Below are 11,255 nucleotides of genomic sequence, written 5' to 3'. Positions count from 1 at the left end.
ATATATGTATATGTATAATGTCTGCTGTCATTGTCATTGTTGTTTTATTTTCCACATTGCTATCTAGGGACATCTATGGATCTCAGGGAATGTAATCACAGTGTCAGAAATACTGTGTCTGTTACTAGGCTTGAGTAAATTGTGATGAAACAAAGGAGAATATAAATTATGATTCCCATCCTGAAGCACAACATCTACTGTATATAAAAGGACATTTTACTGAAAAGTACTTGTTGTGTAGTAAGAGACGGACAGACACGTTTGGTTCTATTGCAAAAACACACTGAGCTTTATTAGTCTCCACCCCCACAATCATCTCCAACGTCGAGCGTAACATAACGTAACATAACATAACATGATGCATATAGCTAACAGCTGAGCTACATCCACAACAAAGTGCTTAGGAAGATAGTGGGTGACCCCTCTCACCCACTCTATGGGGAGTTTGAGCTGTTGCCCTCTGGTAGTCGTTACAGTTTTAAAAACTCCTTCATTCCTAATGCCATTAAGGCATTAAATTAATCTTGCACTCGTTAGACTCGGTCCTTTTATTGTATTCCCACGTTATCTGCACTTCCTCATTACAGATGTGTGTATATGTATAATGTCTGTTGTCATTGTCATTGTTGTTTTATTTTCCACATTGGTATCTATAGGGACATCTATGGATCTCAGGGAATGTAATCACAGTGTCAGAAATACTGTGTCTGTTACTAGGCTTGAGTAAATTGTGATGAAACAAAGGAGAATATAAATTATGATCTTTCTTTGCATTTTTGACGGTGAATAATACCATGCTAAAAATGACCAGACATGAAACACTGATACTGAGCTCGTTCAGGACCTTCTTGAGATCACGTGTACAAAAAAGCTAAGCAAATTAATAAATGGAAGATGATTTAAACAGAAGGTTTTGTAGATACAGTACTGAATTCTGCCACCCGGACACATTATTCATTTGCGGTCCACTGACGGACCGCTCGGGCTAAAGAGGTTAAGAGGGCAGATTATTAGACTATTTTCAAAATTCGTGCAAGGGCCAAAATATGGGTAGAGTTTATCGGTGAAGGTGCAGCCAGTGTAAGAATAGATATGAGCCCTGGCTTCCACATCATAAAAGGAGACCTGACCCTCCTCATAATCTACAAACACCCCGATCACCTGTGGTTTCTCTCTCAGGGACAGGGCTTCCTTTCCAGCAGCTCTATATTTATCACCATTCCTCAGAATTATAGTCCAGTATCCATTGTCAGGGCCCAGCGTGATGTCTCCTTTCCTGTTGATGGACTCTCTGGCCACTCCTAAACCCCACACAGGGTTCCCTTTAACCTGCACCTCATAGTAGAATCTCCCAGAGGAGAAGCTTTGCTTTCCCAGGACAATGGGTGCCAGGTAAAATCTCTCTGGGTTGTCAGGAAGGTCTTTCCGTGTAACACCGCATTTTACTTCTTTCCCATCATCGGAGAGGATGAAGTTAGGATGTGCTGTGTCAGGGTCCAGAGTCACATCCACTGCATACCGCTGGATCCTCTTCAGCTTGACGTCAGGCAGCTTCTCCATCTCTTCACTGAGAGTCTCCTCCAGCCGAGCCACACTTCTCCTCATTATCTCCACACTCACATCACTGTGGACACTGACCTCAGACCAGTCCTTGGTGGGTGGAGGGGTGGAGAGAGATGGGAAGCTGTGGAGGAGGTGGAGGTGGTCTTCAGTGTGTGAGAGCTGCTCCAGCTCAGTGCTTCTCTTCTTTAGCTCAGTGATTTCCTGCTCCAGCTCCTTGATGAAGCCTTCAGCCTGTTTCTCTGCTGCTTTCTGCCTCCCCTCAATCACCTCAATGAGCTCAGCCTGACTTCTCTCAACGGAGGCCACCAGAGCAGTGAAGACCTCGACACTGTCTGCTATCTCTCTCTTTTCCTCGTTCTTGCTGAGGTCTACCGAGTGTTTGATCTGTTGGATCTTCTGCACACGCTCCTGGATCATCTGATGAACATCTGCCTCTTGTGTCCTCATCTCATCCATTCTCTCTCTGTATTCTTTCTCTAGAGGGACAGTGTCATGGGTTTTGTGGTCTGTCTCAGTGCAGAACTGACACACACAGGCCTGGTCAGTCCTACAGAACAGCTCCAGCGGTCTCTCATGCTTCTTACACATCATGTCCTCCAGGTTCTCCACAGGGTTGATCAGCTTGTGTTTCTTCAAGGCTGCAACTATCTGATGAGGCTCCAGGTGGATCTCACAGTAAGAAGCCTGACACACCAGGCAGGACTTCATGGCCTTGATCTTCTTCCCAGTGCAGAAGTCACAGGTCACCTCTCCTGGTCTGGCAGGTTGCTGATCTGGGCTTCTCTCTTGAACTGACTTCCTGAACTGAGGTGCCATCTCTGATAGGACAATATTGACAAAGATATCTGGTCTCTTATCAAAAGTATTTTTACACATTGGACACTGGTACAGTTCATTGTTATCCCAGTACTTGGTGATGCAGGTCTTGCAGAAGGTGTGTCCACACTGGATGGAGACCGGCTCGGTGAAGACATCCAGACAGATGGAGCACAGGAACTGTTCTTCAGAAAAGAGATAGCTGGATGAGGCCATGTCTGTTAAATAATAAATACATTTCTTCATTAATTTTCTATTTAAAGTAACTGTAAATTCAACATAATTAAATCTTAATTTAAAATGTCATACATTTGATACAGTTAACCATTGTCCTCTTTTAAATAGACTAGATATAGCACTGGATTTGCAGTTGGTTTCATAGCTACAGTACAGTATTTGTCTGAGAGACTAGTATGTGAAAACTGGGAAAGCCCAATCAGAATTCTTACCCATTACAAAAGTCCTGCAGGGATAAAGAAAATTAAATCTAACCCTAACTAACCTTACTGTCATGCACTTGTCGTAATAAATTAACCTACACTGTAGCACTCAACACTTTGATACACAGCTACTCAGCTGATAGAGTTGTACCCTTCCTGATGACTTGTCATACAGAACTTGTAAGTCACTTTGGATAATAAGCTTGTGCAAACAAAACTAAATTAATAATGTTCTCTAGGGGCTAGAGATATTGTTTACAATGATTTGCATATATCGTATATGAATGGGTTTGTCATCGAACAAGTTACAGAATACAAATATCATGGCATCTGGCTTGATGATAATTCTTGTACAGGAATAGAACAGTCTATCTATCTTGGATTATGGAGACGTGGTTTATAGAAATGCTGCCCCTTCCACTCTGAATGAAACCAGCACATTAAATGCACATTAAAATGTGTAGATATGGTTTACATAAAAACCTTGGAGATCATTTTTTCGTGCTAAGAGTAAGAACCTACCAGCTTGTATTCAATGTCTCTTTCAACCAAGACAAGGAAAGTATAATTTAAGAGGGTTGTGTATTCTTAAAACATATAAAAAGGTAAGAACTAATGTAAAAGCTAGATGTGTTTCAATTTTGAGAGTTAAATTGTGGAATAGTCTTAGTGACGGGTTGAAGTTGTGTACCTCTCAGGGGAGATTTAAAAAGGCCCTGAAGGATAAAATAATTCAGGAGTACAGTTTTGAGTAAAACATCAAACATTTATTTTCTCTTTTCTTTTTTCTCTTAAAGAATTTTCTTTTATCTTGCAGCATATTTTTACATTTTCTCTTATATTAAAGTATATTTAGTTTTTAAGAATTGTAAAGGATAGGCAAAAATAAGCATGTGCTTCAGCCTATTCCTTTTTTCGGTCATTGAGTTTGGATTTTGTGTGTGAGCTTACTTTGAATATGTACATTTGTGATTTGTGATTTTTTTTCTTTTCCTTTTGAAAGTACACACGTGTGTTTTTCATTTATCTGTAAACAAAGACCGAAAATAAAACTATTCATCATCATCATCAAACCTCTAGGCACAGTGCTTCATTCTGCTCTCATGTTTATTAGATTAGATTCGTATATATATATGTTATTAAATTATACATTATAACACAGTCCCTTGTCCCACCATGTAAAATTCTTACAATTAAGTCTGTCTCACTTTTCTCTATCAAAACGCTTCTCTACAAGTTTTCACTCGGTGCATCACAGTCACGAAAGGGCCTCGGATCAAACAGGGACCAACATGTAACCAAACGAGAACTGAATGAATGAATGAATGAAAACTTTATTTAACAGATTGCAGAATGGGTACAATACAGTACGGCTCAATACATACAATTGTTAAGGGGATGCAGACCTGAGAAAGACGTTTGTCTTGTTTCCATCAGGGTCCCCCATTTTCAATTCATATAGACATTTATGACATACACAACATACATGACATTTATGGCATAGGGACATATAGGTATTTAGTACTGATACATTTGTGACATAGGCGGTATTCAAATATACAGTACTGTTACCCCTAGATCCTGACAGAGTATATACATATGATGGGGAGGGGACTGTACATTAGGAGGGGGTGGGTGGGTGGGAGGGAAATATACATACGGCGGGGAGGGAATATATACATGCGGTGGGGAGGAGACTGTCTATTAGGAGGTGGTGGGGGTTTTGGGCATTTACGGTGGCCAGTTTCGAATTGCAGCCTCCCGTAGGTGCTCTTTAAGAGCGGTTTTGAATGTGGGCAGGGATTCACATTCCTTTACAGCTTTGGGTAGGGCGTTCCACATTGTTGTGGCATAATTGCGAAACGTGTTTAGTCCCTTGTTTGAGCCGAATCTGGGTTTCACATGATTTGTTGAGCTTCCTCTGGTGTAGTGGTTGTGGTATTCACTGACCTTTGGGAAGTATTTTGACATGTACATGGGCACCCCGGTCGTATAGTGTATCTTGTAGACCAGGCCCATTGCAAGTTGCTGTACTCTGTCGTCTACTCTAAGCCATCCTAGGTTGGCAAAGTGGGCAGGGGTGAGGTGGGTTCTGGGGTTCAGGTCAAGCAGTAGTCTGACCAGTTTGTTTTGTGATGTTTGTAATTTTGTTTTAAGCGCCTTTGAGGTGCTTTGGTACCATGAGGTGCACGCATAGTCATAGTACCCTTGAATGAGTGCTCCTGCCAGAGTCTTCAGGGTATTCTTGTTTACCAGAGAGGAGATCCGGTACAAGAATCTAGTTCGTTGGTTGACTTTTTTTATTACATTGGATGCCATTTTGTCACAGGAAAGATTTGCCTCTAGGATGGAACCCAGGTAGGTAATTTCGTCTTTCCTTGTGACAATATTGTCACCCACTGTAACTGAGAATCCGTCGGTCTTGCTGAGTTTGTTATTTGAACCGAAGAGAATGGACTCTGTTTTGCCCATGTGTAATGATAGTTTGTTATCAGCGAGCCATATGCAGATTTTGCCTAGTTCCGTGCTGAGGGTTTTTTCAACCTGCAATTTGTTCTTGTCAGAGTTGGTCTGGTCTGTACCTGCAGACCACGATAGTCAGCAGAAATAGCCACTGCTGAATAGTAAATATTATTCATTGCTGAAGATTCATATACATATTAACTGACCTGCGGTTCCTTTAGTGTCTTCAGTTCACAAGGCTAGAGGTAACTTGTTTCTGTTCAATAACTATGTAGACTAGCGAGTCAGTTTACTTTCACTTAGTAAACAATGAAACCTAGAAGGCTCCTCCCTTTTTCGTGACGTGAACCTTAACCCTTCACATGAACCTCTTCTCATCTCTTTCCTGCTCTAAACCAACAAAATATCAAAGGATGACACACATTCTCTCTCTCTCACACACACACATACTTTATCTTCACTTTATGCCACATACTGTACTTTCGTTTTTGATGTGAAGAATGGAGAACGGAACCACGTGACAAGTACATTTTCCAATGTAAAAGCCATGCACGATCTAACGTTAACGAATATGTATAACGTTATGAATAAATAAATACATGCATACACTGATCTATACCAGGGCAACGTTATGATACATACATTTTTTGTTTTGTGCATTTCATTTAGACATGATCTTTTATGTGAAGTAATAGCCTAATATGGTCTGTCCCAAATAGTGTTGTCTAAACGCACGTTACCCAACAGATAACCTAGTTCAGTGGTCGGCAATAGGCGACTCGCAGGCTGAAATAGGTCGGCCGGCAATAATATCTGCCCGTCAGATTATTTTGAGAATATGATTTTTGTGAAGAAGATTCGCTTTATTGTATCGCAATCGGGAGATTTAGGTAAAGTTAGAAAGATATTCACAGATTCGAATTTCCGCGGTCAATAATTCTTAAGCAAAATGTTTTGAAAACACAAAGGACACCTCTTTCCTATCTTAGTAAGGTAGACAATGAGCTACAACCTTATTTTCACCTAAACGAGGCGAGCCGGCCTCGGAGCTGTACAATAAATAATATTTTGTGCAGTCGGCTGTGAGGCAAGTGCGCAGCCAGGGACCGTCTAAAAAGTGCAACACCGGAAAGAGACACTACAAAAAGATTCAATAACTTCACTGTCATACAATATGGTCTGATATTAACATTCAGTATTCAAGTTTCAAGTTTCTTTAATAGTTGTCATACAGAAGTACAGAATACTTAATGCTTCTTACTGTTACGCTCCAGAGACTGTGCTAGACAAGATAGTATCAAATAACATAGTATAGCATGTAAATTAGAAGTAGAGAATGAGGTCCCAGTGTTCAGTATAGACATATGTACAATGTTCGATGCAGAATAGACGTAACTGAGTTACCATATAATATACAATACTATGCAGTGTACTAATGTACAATACTATATAGTGCAAAGCAGAAATGGGATGAGGTACAATTTAGGTACAATTTACAGTAAGGTGTACGAGTTGTAGTGCAATCCTTCATCAATAAATATAAAGTGTGGGGAGTGGGTGCTACAGTGTGTTTGTTTAAAGTGAGTGTGTGCTATAAAGTGTGGGGAGTGGGTGCTACAGTGTGTTTGTTTAAAGTGAGTGTGTGCGTGTGGATGTGTGTGCTATGTGCGTTTGATGGTTGTTGTTGTGTAGTGTTCATTGTTCGTTGAGCAGCCTGATGGCCTGGGGATAGAAGCTTCTTCTGAGTCTTTCTGTGCTCGCCTTGAGACTCCGGTATCGCTTGCCTGACCGCAGCAGTTCAAAGAGGCAGTTGTTCGGGTGACTGGAGTCTTTAATGATTCTCTTAGCCTTGCCCCTGCACCGCTTGTTGTAAATGTTCTGCTGCTGGACGTGTGTCCCCGTGGTTGTGGGTACCAATACCTCGTGGACTGGAAGGGCTACGGCCCAGAGGAGCGCAGCTGGGTCTCCCGAGGGATGATCCTGGACCCTGAGGTCGTCCGGGATTTCCATCGCTGTCACCCGGACAAGCCTGGGGGCCCGCCAGGAGGTGCCCATCGAGGGGGGGGTCCTGTCACGATCGGAGCTCGAGTCTGCCAGATGAGGAGCAATCAGCGCGGCTGCAAGAGATCACCTCATCAAGCGTTCCCTACTTCAACTGGCAGATTCCGTCATCCGACGTCGCAGTGTTAAACTGCCTACCGAGGTACGACGACGCTACCTGAAGACCAGCTGTAACTACCCCTGTTTATGCTTTCCCTAACCTTGTTTCTTGTGCCCCAGGACTTCGCTCCAGCGTCCTTCCACCCTGACGTCTCGAGCCAAGCAAAGAGGACTCCTGCTCGCTCTCAAGCGCAAGACCTGTGTCCTCTCTCTCTCGCTGCCGACAGCTGCACTGAAGTGCACCTGCTCTCATTCTTCTCCCCCCAAGAACATTATAACCTCCGTGTTGTTCACATTCCTGTTTCACATTCCTGTTATACTCTGCTTGGTTGGGAAGAGTAATTAAAGAACCCTAAAACCGCTCCATTCTCTCCTCCTGTGTTTTGCTATTGGGCTCCGCAAGAACCCCATCCTCACATTGTCACATATGAGAGCTCCACAGATCATGTTATTGGTATCCTATTATTATGCAAAGTCTAGGTGATAAGTGCCGGTACTTGGCGCACGGCGCGACGAGTCAGTGAAAGTTGTGAACGCATTTTTGTGTGCGCACGCGTGCACGCGCGTGCACATCCGTGCGCGTACTTCTGCTCAGAAAAAACTGCTGGGACGGCGTGGTACCGAGTGGGACCACCACTGCATCACTGGTTACACCTCCCCAGTGAGAGTCCTCGCTGTCAGGTGAAAAAGAAGCGTCTGGCTGTCTCCACATGTATCGGAGGAAGCATGTGATAGACCTCAGGGCTCCCTAGACCGGCAAGTGGGGGACAAATGTGCGCAACGACCAGGAAGGGGAGGGGGGAATTGGCATAATGACTAAATTGGGATGGGAGAAAAAATACAGAAAAAGGGAGGAGAAAAGGTGTAGGTCGATCAAACTTCTCTCCTGGAGAGATCAGTCATCATGACCCGACTCAAAGCTGTCACAAAAAAAGCTTAACCAAAGTTATATTAATGGTTTATTTATTGTATAGTTATATATTTATTGTATATTGCACACGCTCACACTATGGACACTTTACAGAAGGAAAGGTCACTTTAAGAATAGTATAGCTGAGATTGTATAATATAGCATTGTATAGCAGTGTACATAAAGACCCAGTGCCTCATCCGTAGCTAACAGGGTACTGCACTACCACAGGACCTAGCATGTCCTACCATGCTCTGTAAATAACTCATGTACAGATACCGATATGCCCTACTCTGTTTACTTGTTTATTGCACTATGTCGCTCTATTGGTTGGACTCTTATTATTATTATTACTTGTATTTTGCACATTGTTGCGGGCGAGACCCCCCGCATTTCACTGTATACCTGTATGCCGTGACAAATAAAACTCTTGTATCTTGTATTGTTTTATTCATGAGCCCATGCGAAAGGTATTTTTCTGTCATGTGATGGATAATGACGTTTCCTGAATTAAATTCAATCTGTCATACTCAACAAGTGCTAATCTGCAATAGCGACTGTGTACGATGCGCATGCATTCACACACACACACACACACACTTGACCTCCAGGCCAAGTCGCAGCCCCCTCGGGCGAAAACTGTGGCCGCTAGAGACTGGGGGACACTTTTGTGGACCAACCAACCAACAGAGTGAGCTGTAGAGCTGCTGGTCGCAGCTGAAAAGTAAGGAGAATAAGGTGGTGAAAGCCAGTACAGTCTGGGCTGGGTGAAGGGATTCAATTCAATTCAATTCAATTCAATAAAAAAATACTTTATTTGTCCCGCAAGGGGCAATTTAAGGCATGAATACGGCAAACAGCTGCAATTTTATAGTCCTTACAGTAGTTCAGTTGATTTTATTAGGATACCCAATTACTGTGGCTACAGCATTGCAGGGGTCCACAAAAAACATACATAGTGACCGTGCAGCATAATACTTACATCATAACATATAACATTAAAAGTAAACAGGACAAAGGACTAGAGACGTGGACTTGTACAAACATACAAGACAAGCTCCAATATTCAATAATCAAGCTGGTATTTGTTCATTTTTAAGGCCCTTGTTGGTAAGCTACCTCCTTATACTGACCGAGACAACAGAAGCCTCTCACAGAATGTTTACAATATCCATTTGTCCTCCATGTTGGAAGAAACAACGGTTGCTATGTGCAAAGTAACTGTTGCTATGTGCAAAGTAACAGTTGCTATGTGCAAAGTAACTGTTGCTATGTGCAAAGTAACTGTTGCTATGTGCAAAGTAACTGTTGCTATGTGCAAAGTAACGGTTGCTATGTGCAAAGTAACTGTTGCTATGTGCAAAGTAACGGTTGCTATGTCTTGATATACAGTATGAGAAACAAAATAAAACAAATCTATAAATTGGTGTCTTACAGTAGAAGAGTAATATCATGCTTCTCCAGTGTTTTACCTACTCTACAATTGCACAGAAATCATGCATTCTCTTTTGAAAGTTGTTACTAACAGACAGACAGACAGACAGACAGACAGACAGACAGACAGACAGACAGACAGACAGACAGACAGACAGACAGACAGACAGACAGACAGACAGACATTCATACCAAACCGTCCTGGTTTTAACCAAGAGGAAAACATCAACAGTGTATATCTGTATGTCTGTCAACTATGTTGTTGTGAGGCTGTTGCCATGACGCTGTGGGCGTTGCCTCTCATTCTGACCATTTTCTCTCCGTTCGCTGATGGATCAGTGTAGCAGCGGCCTGTATTTGACGTGGCCATCACATCACATACTCCTTGTACTTGGTGTACTGGTTAACACTGTCGCCTCACAGCAGCAAGGTTCGATTCCCGCTTGGGGACCAGGCTGCCGGGTTGCCAGGTACCCAGGTGGGGTATCTCCCGAGTTGCCAGGTACCCAGGTGGGGTATCTCCCGAGTTGCCAGGTACCCAGGTGAGGTGGGGTATCTCCCGGGCCTTTCTGTGTGGAGTTTGCATGTTCTGTCCAGAAGAAGAGATAAACCCAATGGAAAAACATGCAGATCAGATCGCTAATGAAGACGGACAGGAGCACTTGGATTGGTCCCCGGGCGCGGCCCCACGCCGCAACCCGTGTCTGCTCCCGGCTTCCCTTGGGGGCGGAAGGAAGAGAGAGGTTCAAGCGCAGAGAGGACATTTCATCTGCGACCCAATGTATGTGTGTGTGTGTGTGTGTGTGTGTTCCTGTGTGTCGTAAAACAAAGCGGGGCTCGCAACTCACTTTTGATGCTCCAAGGTGTTTTAATTGATAAATAATAGCAGTAGATACAACGTTTCGACCGACCCTTCCGGTCTTTTTCAAGTATACACGCTGTCGACATCAAGGCCTGCAAACGAAAGCTGTACCAGCTGAGGTTGATTTTTCCATAAAAGATCATTGAGCAAACCTCGAATAATGCTAGGCATGCACAGTAGATTGTAACGGGTACTTCAGAGGGACAATAACTCTACATAAACATAACTTTCAGATTGCATACTGTATACAAGTACTCTTTTAAAGTACTCTCTAGTATAACACGGTTAGGGAATGCATTTATACGGGATGACATTTAAATGTTTCGTCAGTTCGGTTGTTCTGTGGTTGAACAACCTCCACGTTGCGACAGCGTCTCTGAAACATACCGTGTAACGTACAACAACCTATAATCCAATTGGACAACCTGTAATCAAAAGTCACGTGACCAGTCCGGGTCTCACAAAATCCCCACCTTCTAACCATGTGTAGGAACAGAACCTTCTGGACTTGATCCAGGACTAGCTCGGTGTTCTATTTCGACATTCTGGAGGTTTTAGAGAATAGAATTTGGGGACATTATCCAATTATGTTGCATTCTACTGTACG

General features: G+C 42.9%; 1 protein-coding gene across 1 annotated transcript; it reads right to left on the bottom strand.

Moving 5' to 3' along the window:
* Positions 1-322: 322 nt before the first annotated feature.
* Positions 323-5,559, bottom strand: LOC311223060 (E3 ubiquitin-protein ligase TRIM39-like). Its single transcript, XM_084307758.1, has 2 exons — positions 5,489-5,559; positions 323-2,597 (listed from the first exon to the last, which is right to left on the bottom strand). Exon 2 carries the CDS (start codon positions 2,593-2,595, stop codon positions 955-957), a length of 1,641 nt encoding a protein of 546 aa, XP_084163884.1. The 5' UTR covers positions 2,596-2,597; positions 5,489-5,559; the 3' UTR covers positions 323-954.
* Positions 5,560-11,255: the final 5,696 nt, after the last annotated feature.

The sequence above is a fragment of the Notolepis coatsorum genome (genome assembly GCF_963971535.1).
Source record: "Notolepis coatsorum genome assembly, chromosome: 2".
Taxonomy (NCBI): Eukaryota; Metazoa; Chordata; class Actinopteri; order Aulopiformes; family Paralepididae; genus Notolepis; species Notolepis coatsorum.
Note: the sequence above shows the minus strand (reverse complement) of the source record. Positions and strands in the feature narration are given on the sequence as shown.

Bases quoted from the DNA above. Each gene is read 5' to 3' on its own strand.
- LOC311223060 (XM_084307758.1), bottom strand. From the start codon at position 2,595: ATGGCCTCATCCAGCTATCTCTTTTCTGAAGAACAGTTCCTGTGCTCC.